We start from the raw sequence: 19795 nt of genomic DNA, 5'->3' as shown, positions 1-19795 counted from the left end.
AGTCAGTGAGGCTCCCTGAGCAGGAGAGCAGATCGTTATCTGCACACGCAGCCGTGTCTGTGACACAAACACAAACGGGCTCCGCTCTCACAAGCTCCCACTCCCACACAGCTCAAGTGTTAATCAGGAGCTGAGCAGCTCGGGCTTAATGAGCAGCCAGCAGGGAGGTCAGAACAGCAGCTCCAGGAATGTGAGTGCTCCTAAATCTTGGGAAGAGCTGCCACGGAGTGCACAAATAATTAAACATTAGTAATTAGAAGAATGCAGCCAGGTCAAAGCAAAGCGAAGTTTTTCAGGTTTTTCTTTGAACTAAGGAACGCTGCATTGAATCAAAGTTATTGCGAGTTAAATCAAAATTATTGCAAGTTTTCTGTTATTTAAGATTAAAAAAAAACCAGCAACCCCTGGAATCCTCCAGGAATCTGGTCCTCAGTTCCTCCTCTTGCACAGTCCCAGCCAGTCCTGGGATGAACGACCTGGAAAGGCAACTTGGACACTGCAGGAATTATCCAACCCTTCTTATCTTCACCCATAAATCAGGAACAAGAGAATGAAATGCAGGGAAGAGGTGAGGGCCAGGCAGAAGGTCCCTGGCCGTGCCCATCCCCTCTGGAGCAAACAGCCCTGAACAAAGTGCATTTATCTGGCATTAAATGCAGGTGGGCCCAGGCACTGCACCACGAGAAGCAGCTTTGTGGCCATGTCACATCAGGAGGGGACAGCAGAGACCGGGGGAGCTCAGGACAGAGCTGGTGCCCCACAGCCACCCTCTGCCTCCCCCTGTGGTGCTGTTGCAAGATGGGCAATCCCAAAACTGCTGCATTCCCTGTCCACCAGGAATGACCCCAGAGCAATCCCAAACCCGGGCTGTGTTAGCAGGGATTATTTTTGCTGTGTGGGATCATTGCTGCCAGGACAAGGAGACCCAAAACATGGTCCTAACAGGATGCTGAACCTTGCCAGCACTGACTCCAGTTTCACCAGTACAACCCCCCAGCCCAGATTTGCACCAAGTGCTGTTCTGGGAAATTATAAAATCAAACCAGTTCCTGTTGGTTGTCGTCTGATCTGAGTGAAAACGAGTGGCCAGCTATAAATAGATCTGAGTGATATCTCCAGGGCTTCCTGCCTGCCTTTCCTGTGTCTTGGGGCACAGACCAGACTGATTTCACGTGGGAGTTGTTTTTTGGGTGCATCTTCACTTCATGACACCGACTTGCCAACGTGGCCATCACCAGAGGAGCCCTGGGCTTCCAGCCCTGCTCCCCGTGCCCAGCTTGTGGGAGCACCCAAACCCAAGGGAAAACCCAGCACCTGCAGCCCACGGAACACAGATTAAGCTGGAAAAATGAGCTTAATTATTCAATTAATGATTTAATTCCTGTCAATGGAAATGAATAATGGTGGAGGGTCCCTTGCACAGGTTCTTTCAGGTGTTGGTCCATGGAATTGGTTCTCATTCCTGGCTGCATCTGAGAGCGTGGGAGAACAAAGTTGAAGGAAGTTTGTTGAGGTCACTCAGGGTTGCTCAGGTCCACTCAGAGGTGGTGCCAAGGAACAGAGAGGGAGTTTGGAAGAGGAATTAGAGGAGACCCTGAGCTGGTGCATGGGCAGTAAAACCAGCCAGGACAGCAGGACAAATATTTAAAAGTAAGAGCTTTAGAGGGATTATAAATCTCCCTGTTCAGATCTGCTCTCAGGCTTCAGCGGGTGACTTCCCCTCATGTCTGGGGACCGGGAAAGTTTTTCTCAGCACAGTAATTTCCCACCAGGGTTCATCTATGGCAGCAAGGTTTGGATGGCACAGCCTGACCCAACCTCTGAGCCTGGGGTCCCTCTCCTATCTCTGAGAGGGTTTCTTCACTGCCAGCTCCGTGTTTGGAGAGGTAAAACATCCTGTTTATAACAGAGCACCGTGTGTGGGCAGCTGGAAATTCTGTGAGGGCTCGGATCTCATCAATGACTTCTGCCCTCTCATTTTCACCTGGCTGAGCCACTGACAAAGGTGTTCCATTCTCTGTGATGTTCTGCTCCTGGACTTTCCCGAGGAGGGACTCAGCAGGTTTGGGTGCAGGTCTCATGGCTGTTTATCCCAGGGGAAAGCAGCAGCTCACGGAGGAGGCCGTCGACCTCCCCCTGCCCATTCAGCATTTCCTCTTCCTCATGAACGTGACTCATGAACCTGATTGCAGCTAAACCCAAAGGCTGCCATCCTCACTGCTCACCTCCTTCAGCTCGTTCTCCTGGGATTTTTTCCTCCCCTGGGAGCAGGCTGAGGTTGGGCAGAGCTGGCAGCGAGCTGGTCTCAGGAGCTGAACCCAGCTCTGGGAACCAGTCTGGGCTTTGATGCCTGGAGGCATCAGGGGATTAGGATGCTTTGCTTTGGTCCCAAGCACCAACCCCAGTTTGGGTTTGAGCCTCAGGGTGTTCCCATTTGTGTTCCCTTCACCTCCATGTTCCAGGCTGGCAGCTCTGCCAAGACCCCACTTTGCTCCATTTGGTGAATTTGGTGACAGGGTCTTCACAATTTGGGCTGATCTGAGCTGTGCCTGGGACGGTTTCTGCTGGTCCCTCACGCTGACTGTGAACCACTGACGCTTCCTGTTGTGGTTTCCTGCCTCGGCTGAGACGCCTCCTCTCTGCTCTCCCTTCCTGTTCTCATCAGGGCCACTTCGGGCCTTCATGGGGACAGCAAATCGGTAGAGGAGGCTCTGGTTGCCATAAATCCAGCTCCTGGCAGGCCTTTGCTGCTGAGGGCTGAGCAGGGCAGGGTGCACAGGGCAGAACAGCTCCTCCTGAGCCCTGTCCAGCACAGAGATCCAGCCAAGCCCTTCCCAGCTCCAGTGATCCCAGGGGATGGCAGGAGGCAGCCCTGTGCTGCTGAGAGGGATGAACCTGGCTGGGATGAGCCAGGGTAGGGCTGACCACCAGGGCAGAGCTGGCCACATGCCCAGGCACAGCTCTGGCCACTGCCTGGGAGCAGAGGCCACAGCAGTGGGCTCGGCCCATGGGGAAGTGACTTCTCCCACCATGTCCAGAAATGAGAGTCAGATTAGGAAGAATCAGGGCAAATACCCAGCACGCTGCCCCAAAATCTGATATTTTCTTCACTCCTCACATGAGTGACGCATTTGCAGGAGGCGCAGATGGAGAAAATCTCTCTGATCTTTTTGGGGTCATCATCTGCGAAGGAGCAGCCCCAAAGTTCAGGCTCCAGGGAACAAATGAGACCCTTTGGTTACGATAATTTTTCCATTGATTACAGCAAATTGGGCTCCGTCAACACCCTCTGGGTGGGATTTTAGATGATTCAAGATAGTGATACGAGCCCTGTACAGACACAAGCCCTAAAGCTCTTCGGCACCAGGGGCTCTGCAGGGACTTGGTCAACAAAGGGCCCTCTCTGCCAACGGGATCAGAGCATCAGGAACCAGCCAGAGCCAGGTATTGTGGGGAAAAATTCCATAGATTGTCTAAAAAACAATTCAAGGAAGGTTTCTTCTTGTTGTCGCTGACTGATGGTTGATGTCTGCCCAGAAGCACTTGGGTTTCTCTCCTTCCACTGTGCTTGGTGCAGTTGTTTATCTAAATGTTGTTTTAGACATTTCATATCCACTTCGTGTTTTACTCTTAATGCATTTAAGGTTTTGGCCTCCTAGAGCTCCATGGCAAAACTCATTTATTCAGAGAGGCCAAAGAATTTCCTTTGATTGTGAACAGGGCTGGAGAGAAAATGGTAGGAAGTCAAGGCTAAAAACATCAGGATGGATTTAAGGAGCACATTTTTAATGGAGAAGGTAATTAACCACTGGAGGAATTTACTGTAGGATTTGGGCAATTCTCTATTGCTTATGATCTTTAAATCAGGATCAGGTGGATTCTCTATTCCTTGGGATCTATAAATCAAGATCATGTGGATTCTCTATGGCTTGGGATCTTCAAATCAAGATTGGATGGATTTTTATTTACACTTTCCAGCTCAGTCAGGGTGGGATGGAGGAATCACTGTGGGATGCTGTGATGTTTGGAATACACAGATAATCAGTAGAGGAACTTCTAGATGTAAGGAGCACATTTTTAATAGTGAAGGTAATTAACCACTGGAGGAATTCACTGTAGGATTCAGTGCATTCTCTATCGCTTGGGATCTTTAAATCAAGATGGGATGGATTTTTATTTGCACTTTCCAGCCCCGGTGAACTGGGATGGAGAGAAAATGGTAGGAAGTCAAGGCTAAACACATTGAGATGGATTTGAGGAGCACATTTTTAATAGCGAAGGTAATCAAGCACTGGAGGAACTCTCTGTAGGATCTGTGGCATTCTCTATTGCTTGGGATCTTGAAATGGAGATCGGGTGCATTCTCTATTCCTTGGGGTCTATAAATCAAGATTGAGTGGATTCTCTGGAGCTTGGGATCTTTAAATCAAGATCAGGTGGATTTTTATTTACCCTTTCCAGCTCCAGTTAGGGCGGGATAGCGGGATGTGGGATGCTGTGATGTTTGAAACGACCCCACAGAGAGCCAGCGGGAGAACCTCTAGACAGGAAAGCCTGAACCCCAACTAAACCATTTTACAAAACGATGCCTCAGGGACGAATCTTCCCTTCCAGGCTGAGCCCCAGCAGCGCGTGAGCCATCGCGGCGAGTACGGGCGGGGAGATGCCGGACGCCGCCGCCCACCTGCCCTTCTACTACGGCAGCATCGCGCGCTCGGAGGCCGAGGAGCACCTGAAGCTGGCGGGGATGGCGGACGGGCTGTTCCTGCTGCGGCAGTGCCTGCGCAGCCTGGGCGGCTACGTGCTGTCCATGGTGTGCGACCTGCAGTTCTACCACTACCCCATCGAGCGCCAGCTCAACGGCACCTACGCCATCCTGGGGGGCAAGGCCCACTGCGGCCCCGAGGAGCTCTGCGAGTTCTACTCCAAGGATGCCGACGGGCTCTGCTGCCCCCTGCGCAAGCCCTGCAACCGGCCCAGCGGGGTGGAGCCCCAGCCCGGCGTCTTTGACAGTATGAGGGACAACATGGTGCGGGAATACGTGCGGCAGACCTGGAAACTGGAGGTACTGGGCCTTTCCAGGGTTGGGGTGGGAAGCCGTGACCTCTCTGGCACTGTTGTGTCCCGCTTGCAGCATGGCAGAGCAAGGTCCCTCTCCTTGCAGGGTGCCGGCACTGAGAGGGGTCTGAATCCTGCTCTTTCCCAGTTTGTTCTTCAGAAACTGGTCCAAACATCTTCCCAAGCCTTCAGACCCGTCCTTGGAACAGCTGGAGCTCACTTTGCAAGCCTTCCCCCAGGCGTCCTTCTCCTCTGCAGGCATGGGATGCTCCCTGCCTTAGACCAGAGCTCTGATCCCAAAACTTAACAGCCAACTTCAAACCCCAACAAACCCATCCCAAACCCCAGCAACCCATCCCAAACTGCAACAGCCTGTCCCAAACCTCAACAAACCCATCCCAGAACTAAACCAACTCATCCCAAGACCCAGTGACTCATTCCAGAACTAAACAAGCCCATCCCAAACCCCAACAAACCCATCCCAAACCCCAACAAACCCATCCCAAATCCCAGCAACCCCATCCCAAACCCCAACAAACCCATCCCAAACTCCAACAAACCCATCCCAAATCCCAACAAACCCATCCCAAACCCCAACAACCCCATCCCAAACCCCAACAAACCCATCCCAAACCCCAACAAACCCATCCCAAATCCCAACAACCCCATCCCAAACCCCAACAAACCCATCCCAAACCCCAACAAACCCATCCCAAATCCCAGCAAACCCATCCCAAATCCCAACCATGGAGCTCCAGAGCACATAAAGACATGACCCCCATGCCATGGACATGTCCCTGGCACTGATGGTGGCAGATTCTCCATGGCAGATCCATACCAAACCTGGTGCTAGTAATGCCAAGGTTGTGGCTTCCATCCCCATATGGGCCATTTTCTTAAGAATTGGACTTGATGATCCTTATGGGTCCCTTCCAACTCGGAATATTCTGATTTCTGGGAACAGCTCTCATGTGAGGCACCTGTGCCTCCAAGCCTTGTGCTGAAGATGAAATAAAACCAGACTTAGGCTTCTGCTCAGGTCTTTGTCACTCTTTGGAGTGCATTTTTTGCCTCTCTGGAGGATTTTTTTTGGCCAGTGAAGGTTTTACCCATGAGAGCTAGGCAGGGGGTGCTGGATCAGGCCTGTCTGTTAGTTAAATTTAAAAATAGCCACAACCAGGTTCCTGTGTTTTACTGCAGACTGGGATATCTACAATAGATGCATAAATCAAAACTCTAAATGACCCCACTGGAAGCCATGGAAGTCCCTTCTTTCTGCCTGTACCACCTCGGCTCCTCAGACACTTCCAGTGGTCATTTTGTTGTTTCGTTGGAAGGGGCTGCCCAGGGAGGTTTGGAGTGCCCATCCCTGGAGGTGCCCAAGGAAGGCCTGGACGTGGCACTCAGTGCTCTGGGCTGGTGACAGGGTTGGGATGGGGCACAGCTTGGACTCGATGACCTTGGAGAGCTTTTCTAACCTGAATCATTCTGGGATTCTATATTTTGTTTGAAGTCCTCAGAGAAATATGGCTCAGGCATTGTCCTTATGGAGCCTTTCTGCAGAAGCTCTCTAAATTCGGCCTATTTACACCAAATGTGTTTGACAGAATGAGGTATTTTATAGGGTGAACGAGGTGTTCTATAGGGTTTCTATAGCGCAATGAGGTGTTCTGGGCTAAAATGAGGCATTTTGTAGCAGAATTCTCTCCCAGAACCGGGGATTCTGTAGGGTTTCTCCCCAGAGCAGATCTGTGGCCACCTGCAGATAACACAAAGGACATCGCCACCTCCTGGCAAAGGGACAGTAACGGTTTAACACCGGAGTGAGCCCGGGGAAAGGAACTCAGGGTCTCTCCCCCGTGATTTCCAGACTGCACCGATCTTGCCAAGTCCTGGTGTCTGTGGGTAGTGAGCAGCCAGGAGGGCAGGGGCACCAGAAGGGTTCTGCTCTAAAGAAAAGCATGGAGCCATGGAATATCCTGAGCTGGAAGGGACCCTCAGGGATCATCAGTGCAGCCCCTGGCCCTGCACAGACACCCCAACAGCCCCAGCCTGGGCATCCCTGAGAGCGCTGTCCAAACGCTCCTGCAGCTCTGGCAGCCTCGGGGCCGGGCCCATTCCCTGGGGAGCCCGGGCAGTGCCCAGCAGCCTCGGGGGGAAGAGCCTTTCCCTGGGATCCATGGCCAGCCCTGACCCAGCTCCAGCCGTTCCCTGGGCTCCTGTCCCTGTCCCAGAGCAGAGCTCAGCCCCTGCCCCTCCGCCTCCCCTCGGGAGGAGCTGCAGCCCCCAGGAGCCTCCCCTCAGTCTCCTCTGCTGCAGCCGAACGAGCCAAGTGCCCTCAGCCGCTCCTCAGACCCTTCCCCAGCTCCGTGTCCCTCCTTTGGACACTCTCCAACAGCTTTGGACCCTTCTGATCTTGTGGTGCCCAGAGTGCCCCCAGCACTGGAGGTGAGGCTGCCCCAGTGCAGAGCAGAGCGGGACAATCCCTCCCTGGCCTGGTGCCCCCCAGGACACGGTGGCCCTTTGGGCTGCCAGGACACAGTGGTGGCTCAGATCCAACTTGGACCGACTAGGAACACGAGGAGGCTGAAGGACACCCCACAAGCCTGACATGAATCTTCCCCACATGAATGTGGTGCCTTCTCTCTTCCCTCTCCAAAGTCAAAGGGCTTCAGCTGGAATCAAGGCTGGATTCAAGGCCCTTTAATTACGAGACCTTCCAAGTTTCCTGTCTGCCCCACACGAGCTGTGCTGAAGCCATCAGCAGTGCAGCAGGATGAAGGGAGGTCTCTTTTCCTGCTCTTTCCCAGGGGGATGCCCTGGAACAGGCCATCATCAGCCAGGCTCCACAGGTGGAGAAGCTGGTGGCCACCACAGCCCATGAGAGGATGCCCTGGTACCATGGCAACATCAGCCGGGAGGAAGCGGAACGGAGGCTCTACTCGGGGGCACAGCCTGATGGGAAATTCCTGTGAGTATCCAAACCCCTGGAAGATTTGGGATCCCTGGACTTTTTATCATTTCCCACCCCCACTGCCCTGCTGTTACTGGTTTCACACGGCAGAGGAGGATTAGCTGCAGGTGCTCAGAGTGGTTACAGATGTTTCAAAGATGGGCTGAGCCCCAAATATGTTCTTGTCCATTGTCTGCCCCCCATGAAGAGCCAATCTGGAGTTTCATTTGTTTCTCACATTTAAATCTCTCTGTGAAGTGTGGTCGTTGCTGCACAGGATGATGAGGGATGGAGGGTTCAGTGGAGGAAGGTATTAAACACTGACACACTGGCAATGTAAGGCCCAGAAAACACAGGAGAAAGTTTTGTTCTGCATCTCTGCCCAGGTGAGACAGCGTTAATTTAATTTAATTATCTCCTGGATGAGTTAGGGAAAGAAAGAATTAGCTGGAGAACAGCTCTTCAGGAGCTGGAGTGATAGGACAAGGGGGAATGGGTTGAAACTAAGAGTAGGGTTAGATGGGATCTTGGGAAGGAATTGTTCCCTGGGAGGGTGGGCAGGCCCTGGCACAGGGTGCCCAGAGCAGCTGGGGCTGCCCCTGGATCCCTGGCAGTGTCCAGAGCCCCAGTGGACGGGGCTTGGAGCAGCCTGGGACAGTGGAAGGAACTGGAACACTGCGTGTTCTTGAAGGTCTTCTCCAACCCAAACAATTTTGAGATTCTCTGGTTCTATGAGAAGGGCGAAAATGTGGAGGTGAAGGGTCCCTCCTCAGCCTCTTCAGAGCAGGGCTGGAATCAGCTGGAGAGGGTGCAGGAGACCGGCAGAGCCTGCAGGTGAAGATCCCTCCTCAGCCTCTTCAGAGGGTTTTGAGATGGTGACAATTCCAATGAACCCGGCCTTAAACTTTTGCTCAGATCTTCCTTGATCTTTGGAGTGGAGTTTAGGCCTCTCTGGGGGTTTTTGCCTTAATGGAGGCGTTTTTTTACCTGAGGTAGCAGGTACTGGATCAGGTCTGTTATTTAAATTTAAAAATAGCTCCAGGCAGGCTCCTGCATTCTATTTTGGACTGGAACATATAGAATTGATGCATTTTATACAGGGACACCTCTGCCCACCCACCACTGACACCGTGACACTCCTCAGCGTAAAACCAAGAGCTGCTTTTAACAATTCATTAATAATTTTCCTTCCTGCCAGGCTGAGAGAAAAGAAGGAGAACCGTGCCTATGCCCTGTCCCTCGTCTATGGCAAGACCGTGTATCACTACCGGGTGGATCACGATAAATCCGGGAAATATTCCATTCCTGAGGGCACCAAGTTCGACACGCTCTGGCAGGTACCGAGCTGGGTGTGCTTGGAAACTGAGGCACCTTTCCCTTGCTTTGAAGTGTTATCAGATCCCTCAAAACCATCAGGATAAATAAACCCCTCTAACACCATCTTTTTAGTGTCAGCAAGTCAGGAATTATTTTATTCCTGGCCAGGGTTTGTGTGTGTGGCCGACGAAATTCCGGCCTCCACGCAGACCCCGATCCAAAACTTTTGTCATTTATTTGTACATTTATATGTTTATACTTATTTATATGAACAAAGAAATTCATGTTCAGTAGTTCTAAATGCCATCATAACACCGAGGTTGTGGGTTTGCTCTCCATTAATAATTAATAATCATCACAGTTGATCCCCATGGGTCCCTTCCAACTTCGAATATTCCGTGATTCTGTGCTAATTCTCTTTCATTAGTTATTGTTCTATCCTCTATTTGGTTATTAATGTCTCTGCTTTTCTGCTAATTAGACCATATTTTTAAATCTTTTTAGTCTTTTTTTTCTCCAGCGGGAACTTTCCAATGCCTGAACTGAACTTTTTTCAGTCTCTTTTTTTTCTTCTGGTTCCTCCAAAGTCTCCTTGTGGTCCATAAATTCTGTGTTCCAGATGTCCAGCCTCAATCCATCTTCCCCTCCCAGGCTTTGTTCATTGGAGTAGATCAGCGTTAGTTTACCAAAACTTCAAATTCCAGTAATTTTCCCAAGCTGTGCTCCTGCAGAAGTAGCTCATGACAACCTTGCTCCATGCTGGCTGAGAGTAATTGAAGAATAACACACTATTTGTAATTAATACTTCTATTGGTTGGGATTAATTAATTAAAACAATTAATTTTAAAGTTAAACCATGAATTAAAATTATCCAGGGAGGGGATGCCGGAACTCCCTCCTGGCCAGGGCTGTCTGAGGGACAGTAACCCCATTTTGCTGAATTTTCTGAATTCCCAGGGCTGTTTTCATTCAGAATCTTATTGAAAACAAAGATTTTTGGGGCGTTTTTATGGCAACAGAACCGTGCCAGGCTCCTGATTGCAGCTGAAATCTGAGCCAGCCAGGAGGGGAAGGGAAAGCCTGGTGTCCCTGGGGTCTGGTCCCAGGGCTGGGCTGGTTGTGCCCAGCCTGAGTCAAGCCTGGATCCAGTGGTGCTGCCGTGAAAAACTGCCTGGGATCCACGGAACAAACCCTGGAGTTCCTCTGGGAAAGGATGAGCTTTCTCTCAGGATTTATCCCACACACCAGGGCCTAAAACCCTTTCTGGCTGGGACAGCAATAACATTGCACTGAACATGCCCTACTTGTGCTGGAGAATTTGTCTTTCTTTGGGCCTTATCAAATTTCCCAAGTTCTTCCCAGCTCTGGCAGATAAATCCAGGGCTGCAATCACACCCTGGGACATCCTGAGTGCACAAGCAGAGGACAGAAGCAGTCTGGTCCCTGCCTGCCATAAATCTGAGAGGAATCATTGCCCTAAGCCACAAAAGTTGCCTTCAATAGTAAAAAAAAGAGATGATTTTCTCCTCACAATAATCTCTTTTTCCTCCCACCCCTTTCCCAGTTGGTGGAGTACTTAAAACTCAAACCAGACGGGCTGATTTTCTACCTGAGGGAAGCCTGCCCCAACCCCAACATGCCAGGTGAGCTGACACCTCTTAGTGCCACCCCTGACCTCGGTTTGCCACCCACTGGTGCCAGCTGGAGCAGTGCCCGCCCAAATTTCCCTTCCTGTGCCCAGCCTTGCTGGGGAGGGGGCAGTGAGGGCTCTGCTCCTCTGGCAAACTGGGCCAGTGTCCCGTGGTGGTGTCACTGCCCAGGCCTGAGAGCAGGAGCAGGTGGGGGGAGTCAGTGGCCAAAGGGATTTGGTGCCCCACAGACAGGCTCTGAGCGTGACCTGATTTTTAGGCAGCAGGAAAATCCGTGTCCTGGAAGGCTGGGCTCTGCTGGCTCTCAGAACACTCAAAACCAGCGGGCACTTTGGGTCCACGTGTCACAAATGTCACTTCAGAGCCTGCCCTGCCCTGGGGCACAGCTCAGCCGGTCTCTGCCCCAGTGGTGGCACTTTCCCTGAGAAAATTTGGGAATAACAGCCACATCCAGACACGTTTCCACACCTTTCTAGGCTAAAGCTGTGGAAACTTTCCTTTGGGGGGTGGAGGGGCTGTGATCAGACCCAGGCACCTTCAAGGACTGGCCCCTGCTCGGACCCTGCTTGGGGCAAACTCTTGATAACAAACTCCTGATAACAGACTCCTGATAACAAATCCTCTCTCCTGATTTGCAGCCTCTGCAGCACCAGCTCCACCCACCCACCCCTCCGTGAGCGTAAGTTTGGGGGAGGCTCTGTTTTATTGGGACCTCAGTGGTTTTAATGTTGCTGCATTTCAAGCTTGGCTGATCAAACCCTTCTCTTCAAACCCTGCTTTTGTCTAAGAGCTCAGGAGCTGCACTGGATATTAAGCCCAGCTGGGACGTTGTTCCCTTTCCAGCTTGGATGGGGATGGGGAATAGCTGGGCACAGAGAGAGCTGAAAAGGGTTTCCATTCATCCTGAACTCCTTGCAACATGTGGGCCTGTCCTTGGGGAGCTCCATCCCTGCCCTGCTCGCCAGGCAGGAGCGAGGAAGCCGTGCTGGGATTCTGGGAATGCTCAGCCCTGCTGCTCCCGCTGGCCCCTGGCCAGGGCTTTGTGCTCCCTCTGCCCCGGGGAATGTCTGCACTCAGTCCCCGAGTGCTGAGCTGTGCTGAAACCAGCGGGTCTGGGGATCCCAGCGGGGGCTGAGTGAGGCCTGGGGGCTCACCCAGCACCTCAGGGTGCTTTCACAACCCACAGTGGCCTCCAGGCTGCTGGGCACTGCCCAGGCTCCCCAGGGAATGGGCCCGGCCCCGAGGCTGCCAGAGCTGCAGGAGCGTTTGGACAGCGCTCTCAGGGATGCCCAGGCTGGGGTTGTTGGGGTGTCTGTGCAGGGCCAGGGGCTGCACTGATGATCCCTGAGGGTCCCTTCCAGCTCAGGATATTCCAGGATTCTGTGACCCTGGTATTCCAAGCTGTGCCACCCTGTGGCTCTCTGCTCTGGGGACAGTGGCTGCACACTGTCGCTGTGTGCTCACAAGGCCGCTCTTGCCGTGCTGGGTGTGGGCTGAGCTGCCTCCAGGCTTCCCTCCCCTTCCCGGCTCTCTGCGAACTGCGGAGTCCTGCCTGGGATGGGGGAAGCTGAGGGGACAGAGAGCTCCCAGGAGGAGGCTGCTGTGCTCAGGGTCCCTGGGTGCCCCCAGGGCCGGATCCCTGCTGTGCCCTGCCCTGTGGGAGCTGACTGGAACAGGAATGTTGGCTCCAGACCACAGCCCAGGGCCTTTCAGCGGGGTCACCAGCCGGGGCTGTGTTGGGGTGTAATTTCTCTGTCCCCTTCCCCTCCATTTCCAATGGAAGCGATTTCTTCTTTATCCACTTTCTCCTCATTTCTTTTCCAGAGAAACCTGGGCTCTCTCAATGCAGACGGATACACCCCAGAGCCTGTCGGTGAGCACCTCCAGAGCCCCCTCCTCCTCACAGGGGACAGGACCGGGCATGTCCCAGGAGCCCGGGGGCTCCCTGGAGCCCTGCTATGAATCCCCTTTCTTACAAAAGCACCCAGGAGCATCCCAGACATTTCGGGGTCCTGAGCCCACACCGGGCTCCCAGGAAATCAAGCCCTACCCCCATTCCTTGCCTTACCCAGGAAATGAAGCCCTGTCTTATCCCCATTTCCCACTCAATACTCAGCATATCCATCTGTATTTCAGTGGGGTAAAGCCCTGGCTGGGGCTGGCAGGGTGGGTATGTGGAGTGGGAATGCTCAGTGATCCTCCAGGAGATGTGGAGTGGGAATGCTCAGTGATCCTCCAGGAGATGTGGAGTGGGAATGCTCAGTGATCCTCCAGGAGATGTGGAGTGGGAATGCTCAGTGACCCCTCCAGGAGATGTGGAGTGGGAATGCTCAGTGAACCCTCCAGGAGATGTGGAGTGGGACTGCTCAGTGAACCCTCCAGGAGATGTGGAGTGGGAATGCTCAGTGAACCCTCCAGGAGATGTGGAGTGGGAATGCTCAGGCCCCTCTCCCCATCCCAGCTCCTTCAGCAACCAGAACTGGGAGAGGCCCTGGGTTGTGAAAGGAAGGGAGGTGCCCAGAAGGGATGAGAAATGCTGGAGGCGAAGGTGAATTGGCCAAAAGAGCAGAGAAACCCTTCCCAATCCGTGAGGGAGAGTGGGATGGGGAAGGGCCGGTTTCTAACCAAGTGTTCCTCTTGGGAAGGGGCAGGAAAATCCCGCCTGCTGCCCATGGACACCAGCGTCTACGAGAGCCCCTACAGTGACCCCGAGGAACTCAAGGACAAGAAGCTGTTCCTGAAGAGGGACCACCTGATGATCGATGAGGTGGAGCTGGGGGCAGGAAACTTTGGCTGCGTCAAGAAGGGAGTTTACAAAATGAGGAAGTGAGTGAGGGTGCTGGGGAAGGGGGAGGAGAGGCACCCGGGCTGGCCTCGAGGTGTCCCCAGCTGTCCTGTTTGTCACTAGATGGGCCCCAAAGTGACAATGTAGTGGATGAGAAATGATCTGGAAGGTCAGGGATGATGGATGTGATGGTGGAGGCACTGCCCCTAGAAGCGTTCAGAAAATGAGCAGATTTTGTGGTGGGGTTCAGTGGGGATGGTGGTGTTCGAGCAGGGGTTGGACTTGATGATCCTGGGGATCTTTTCCAACCTTATCAATCCCATGGTACTATGATATGATGCTGTGATTCCGTGGCTTTCCATGGATTTTCACTGACTGCTGCAGTGCCCTGGGTAACCTGCACCACACCCCCAGGCACGCAGCTGCCACTTCCAAAGGGACTTGCTGGGCTCCGAAGAACAACTCCACGTTCCTGAGGCCACCTCTGTCCATGTCAGGCCAAAGCAGTGACACTGAGGAGTTGTGCCACCCTTGGCTCTGTTGCTGGTTGTCTGTGATGGTCTTTACCTACTTGTGCCTCAGTTTCCTCCTGGAAAAGTGGCACTGAGGACCTAGATCGCAGTGTGGGAGGGGAGGTGTCTCCAGATCAGGGATGGCAACTTCTGGCCTACACCCACAAGGGTGAGGTGACCTTTTCTCTCCATCCTGGGACACCAGAATGGTGCAGGGCTCTGCCAGAATAGGATGTTGAGAGGTCAAACGGTGTCACACAAGAAGGGATTTCCATTCCTGGTGATGCCTTTTCCTGGTCTTAAAATCAAGAGTCAGACACAGTTAGAAGGGGGAAAGGGATTTTACCTTGGTATTTATTTTAAGGATCCTTAGGTGCACACGTCCAGGTCATGTGCATCGAAATGCACCCCGCCAAGTCTCTCCCCCAAAGATTGGGTATAACATTATAGGTGTTACTAATTAGCATATCTATCAAAAATTCCCAAATGAGAGGCTCAAGTGAGCCCTCCTCCCCAAGGAACCTTCCCCTGGATGGTTCTATCTTGGTTTACAGAATGTGTTCTGGAGAGGACCTTGGGGTCTGGGGCACACCGATCCCTAGCTACGAAGCTTCTAAAATGTTTAGTCTCTCAGCTTGACAAACAAGTCCAAGAATGTAGGCAAAAAGCACTAAGAATACAGAAGTTGTAAAAAGGTATAACAGGGGTATAAAAGAAAAGGCAAAAAAATCTTCATGGCATCACTGGCTGTGACCGCTGAATCCAGCTGTGCTCAGCCCATCCCACGGCTGTTCCCCTGTGCAGGAAGCAGATTGACGTGGCCATCAAGGTGCTGAAGAGCAACAACGAGAGGACAGTGAAGGATGAGATGATGAAGGAAGCACAGATCATGCACCAGCTGGACAACCCCTACATCGTGCGCATGATCGGGGTGTGCGAGGCCGAGTCGCTGATGCTCGTGATGGAGATGGCTTCTGGAGGGCCTCTCAACAGGTTCTTGGCTTCCAAGAAGTGAGTGTTGGATGAAATGTGGCTGATCTTCTGTGTTTCTGCTCAAAATCTACTTCAAAAGCTCGCCCCTGTAGGAGCAGGGGACTCCTCCTCCACCCTTGTAGGAGCAGGAAAGTTGAAAAGAGCAGGAGGAGAAATCTTTTCATATGAGGGACCAGGGGCTGATGCTTCTGGAGCAGAGATCTCTGTGTTCATTCTCCCTCGCAGCTGGAAAAGTCAGAGGGGACCACAACAGGTCCTTTATTGCTGAATTCTCCTTCCATCTTCCCCAGGGATGAGATTACAATGAGCAACATCGTGGAGCTGATGCACCAGGTGTCCATGGGGATGAAGTACCTGGAGGAAAAGAACTTTGTCCACAGGGACCTGGCAGCCAGGAATGTCCTACTGGTCAACCAGCACTACGCCAAGATCAGTGACTTCGGGCTCTCCAAGGCTCTGGGAGCCAATGACAGCTACTACAAGGTGGGTGTGAGCACAGCAAAGGGTCTGGGGCAGGAACCTCCTGGCTGGGAGGATGAGATCCCCAGAGACTTGAGGATCTGGGCTGCTCGTGGACCCCTCTGCACAGCATCAGGCTCTGCCTCACTGCTGTGACATTAAAGGGGCTTTGCAGAGCTCTGGTGACGAGGAGGATGCAGAGGCAGCCAGGGGGAGGGGGGTGGTGAGGGGCAGGGGGGTGAGAGGAGCCAGAGAAGAGAAGGGGATGAAGAGTGAGCCAGGGCTGATCTTCCCAGCAGTGCTCAGCTGAGGGAGAGACCCCACCTGGAATTCTGTGTCCAGCTCCGGGGCCCCCAGCACAAGAAGGATGAGGAACTGTTGGAATGAGTCCAGACAAGGCCACTAAATTGGTCACAGGGCTGGAGCCCCTCTGGAGCCAGGCTGGGAGAGCTGGGGGTGCTCACCTGGAGAGGAGAAGGCTCCAGGGAGAGCTCCGAGCCCCTTGCAGGGCCTAAAGGGGCTCCAGGAGAGCTGCAGAGGGACTGAGGACAAGACATGGAGGGCCAGGAGCCAGGGAATGGCTTCCCAGTGCCAGAGGGCAGGGCTGGATGGGATCTTGGGCAGGAATTGTTCCCTGGGAGGGTGGTGAGGCCCTGGCACAGGGTGCCCAGAGCAGCTGGGGCTGCCCCTGGATCCCTGGCAGTGCCCAAGGCCAGGCTGGACATTGGAGCTGGGAGCAGCCTGGGACAGTGGGAGGTGTCCCTGCCCATGACAGGGGATGGACTGGGATGGGATTTAAGGTCCCTCCAACCCAAACCATTCTGGGATTCCATGGTTTAAGTGAGCCCTGGGGGCGGGGGGCAGGAGGAGGGGGGCACCGTGGGCATTCAGCACCTGCCCAACAGGACAGCAGGGCCTGGGCTGGGCTTTGGAATTCCCGTTTTAGGTGATTTTTCCAGCGATGTGAGGTTTGACACAAACACTGAGCAGAATTCAGGCACAGCTCCCAGCACTCCATGCCTCAGGCTGGAAATGTCCCTCCTCACTTATCTGCAGGCCAGGACAGCAGGGAAGTGGCCCTTGAAGTGGTACGCCCCGGAGTGCATCCTCTTCCACACGTTCTCCAGCAAGAGCGACGTCTGGAGCTACGGTGTGACCATGTGGGAGGCCTTCAGCTACGGGCAGAAACCCTACAAGGTGAGGCAGAAACCCTACAAGGTGAGTCAGGAACCCTACAAGGTGAGTCAGGAACCCTACAAGGTGAGGCAGAGCCCTACAAGGTAGAGGCAGGAGCCCTACAAGTGAGGCAGAGCCCTACAGGCTGAGGCAGAGCCCTACAAGGTGAGGTAGAAATCCTACAAAGTGAGGCAGGGCCATACAAGGTGAGGCAGAGCTGGCTCTGTCACCGATGGATGTCACAGTCACAACAGGGACACTCTGGAACTCCAGTTCCTATTCCCTTGAGTGGGTGTTCCCACAGTTGGACACACAGGAAAGGAGACTTTGGGAAAGGCACAAAGCAGGTTGGATCCTGCAGCTTTGTGTTCGTTTTAAGAGAGAAGAAACAGAAAACAAACAGAATTGATTTGGGTTTGAATCAAAGCTGAGCTTCTTTTTGATCCTTCTTCTCTTTGATCCTTCTGCTCACTTGAGAGATAAAAAATCACTTCTCATCCACTGCTGGGCCTGTGCTTGGGTGGGGCCTGGAGGGTGGGGTGGGCAGGATGGGTGGGATGGGGTTGGCAGAATAGGAGGGATTGGGCAAGTAGGATGGGCGGGATGGGGTCTGCAGGGTGGGTGGGATGGGGTCTACAGTGGGTGGGAAGGAATTGGCAGGATGGACAGGATGGAGTGTGCAGGATTTCTGGGAGTCTGGATGGGATGGGATGGGATGGGATGGGATGGGATCTGCAGGCTGGATGGGATGGGATGGGATGGGATGGGATGGGATGGGATGGGATGGGATGGGATCTGCAGGCTGGATGGGTCAGCAGGGTGAGTGGGATGGGGTCAGCAGAATTGATGTCACGGAGTAACCACGGTGGGTGGGATGGAATGTGGAGGCTGTGCAGAATGGGGTCTGCAGGATGGCTGGGATGGGGTCTGTGGGATGGGATCTGCAGGGTGGCCTGGCCACAGCGTGGGACACCAGCTCTGGCTGCTGGGATGGGAGCAGTGACTCTGCCGGGTGCGGGGCGTGTGTGGGATCAAATCTCCACCCCAGGCCCAGCTCTAAGCTGTCTCCTCTAACCCTGCTACCAGCTCTGAATGCATTCACCCCTTTCCCACTTGCTCCCATCCCAGAAAATGAAGGGCCCTGAGGTGATCAGCTTCATAGAGCAGGGCAAGCGCATGGACTGTCCCCAGCAGTGCCCGGCAGAGATGTACGCCCTGATGCAGCAGTGCTGGACGTACAGGTGAGGATCCCACCACGGTCCCAGCTCCATCAGAGTCACCAAACCCCAGCGTGGGATTGGAAATTTGGGTTGGAAGGGACCTTAAAGCCCATCCAGTGCCACCCCTTGCCATGGGCAGGGACACCTTCACCGCTGTCTGCATGGTGACAACACAAAGCAGATGGTGTCTCCTGCCTTGGTTCATGATAATTCCCCAATCCATATTATCCATATCCCCTGTATTTACTATCAGACCCCTCCAGCTACCTGTGCCAATCCTGGAAGATCCCCAAGGCTCCGTGTCTTTGACCCTCTCCATCCCAGAAAAGTCTCAGCTGCCTCCTGAGCCCTGGCACAGCCAGGCTGCTGCTCTCCCCCAGGCCCTCTGTGTGTTCCCTCATTGTATCAGGTCACTTTTGTCCTCTCTGATGACTTTATTTGTTCCTCTCTGCCCTTGCAGATGGGAAGAACGCCCAGGATTTGTGGCTGTGGAAAACATCATCCGCTCCTACTACTACAGCATTGCTGCCAAGCCCGAAAATGGGCCAGAGACAGCGGACAAGGCCAAAGCAGCTCTTCCTTGAGATTCCTTCTCCACTCCTCCACCTGCCCTGCACGGACCTGGAAAGGCTCTTTGTGAAGTTTTGCTTTAACCTCTCAAATGCTGGCTCTGTCCTCAGCAGCTGCAGAACTGAGGGTGTGGGGGACGTTGGTGTCCCCACAGACAGGGACACCCAGCTGTGCCTCCCAGCTCCTCCAGCCTCACCCAGCCCAGGAGTACAGACAGTGTTAGAGCTCCTTCCCACCCAATTCCAAAGCTATCCCAGGACCTCAGAGCTTTGTGCCTCCCAGGCTCACCAAGGATGAACTGTGTTGGCTCCAGAAAATCTGGATTTTTCTTGACAAACAATCCTGTCCCAGGAAACCACCAGGTGCATGTTTCTGGTGGGGTTGGCACGGGGTGGGGCACAGCACAGGGAGCCACCGAGTCCTTTTCCCCTCGGATTAGGGCAAGGAGCAGCTGGTTTGCTGCTGGGATGGGGAGGAGCAGTGGGACAGAGCTGGTTTGTCCCCCTGCACCCCTGGCCAGCACGGAGCAGGTGTCACCCAGCCCTCCAAGGTGGCTCCCAAACAATTCCAGGACCAATCCCTCAGCTCCTGGATCCCACCTGGCCCCTCTGTGCTGATGAAATGTTGTTTTTCAAGCTTAAGAACTGGTCACCCTATAAATAAACTATTCCATGTTCTGAACATCCCATGCCTCAGATCATTGAACTTGGAGAAATTCTGGCAACTGCTTCAGGCTGGCTGCCAAAAATCCCCAAACCCACTGGGGTAACAGAAACCTCCAACGCTGCATTTTTAGTGCCAGAAAATCGCTTCGTTCTCAGCTCTGGGTGGGGATGGGGCTGACAAAATCCCAGCCTCCACACAGCCCCCGATCCAAAATGTCCTCACCTTCTTATACATTTTTAGCAAACAGAGCAGTGAATGTTCATTGAGGTGTAGCAAGGTTAGCTCAACAAAATTCACTGTTTTAGTCACTTTTCCAGGCTGTGTTCCCACAAAAGGAGCTTTGCTGTATGCTAAGAGTAATTTAAGAATAGCACCTTGTCGATAATTAATATATTGGTTATGATTAATTAACTAAACCTTATTTTAAAAGCCTTATC

General features: G+C 53.3%; 1 protein-coding gene across 1 annotated transcript; it reads left to right on the top strand.

The window, feature by feature from the left end:
* Positions 1-4663: 4663 nt before the first annotated feature.
* Positions 4664-18706, top strand: ZAP70 (zeta chain of T cell receptor associated protein kinase 70; the record flags this gene model as incomplete). The annotated part of the gene is made up of 12 exons (XM_082297790.1): positions 4664-5065; positions 7869-8029; positions 9210-9348; positions 10893-10971; positions 11616-11656; positions 12802-12850; positions 13623-13803; positions 15079-15285; positions 15558-15750; positions 16783-16923; positions 18031-18143; positions 18583-18706. 12 exons carry the CDS (start codon positions 4664-4666, stop codon positions 18704-18706), a joined length of 1830 nt encoding a protein of 609 aa, XP_082153916.1.
* Between the last annotated feature and the right edge of the window lie 1089 nt (positions 18707-19795).

This window comes from Coloeus monedula (genome assembly GCF_965178545.1).
Source record: "Coloeus monedula genome assembly, chromosome: 27".
Taxonomy (NCBI): domain Eukaryota; kingdom Metazoa; phylum Chordata; class Aves; order Passeriformes; family Corvidae; genus Coloeus; species Coloeus monedula.
This window is presented reverse-complemented; position numbering and strand designations above follow the sequence as displayed.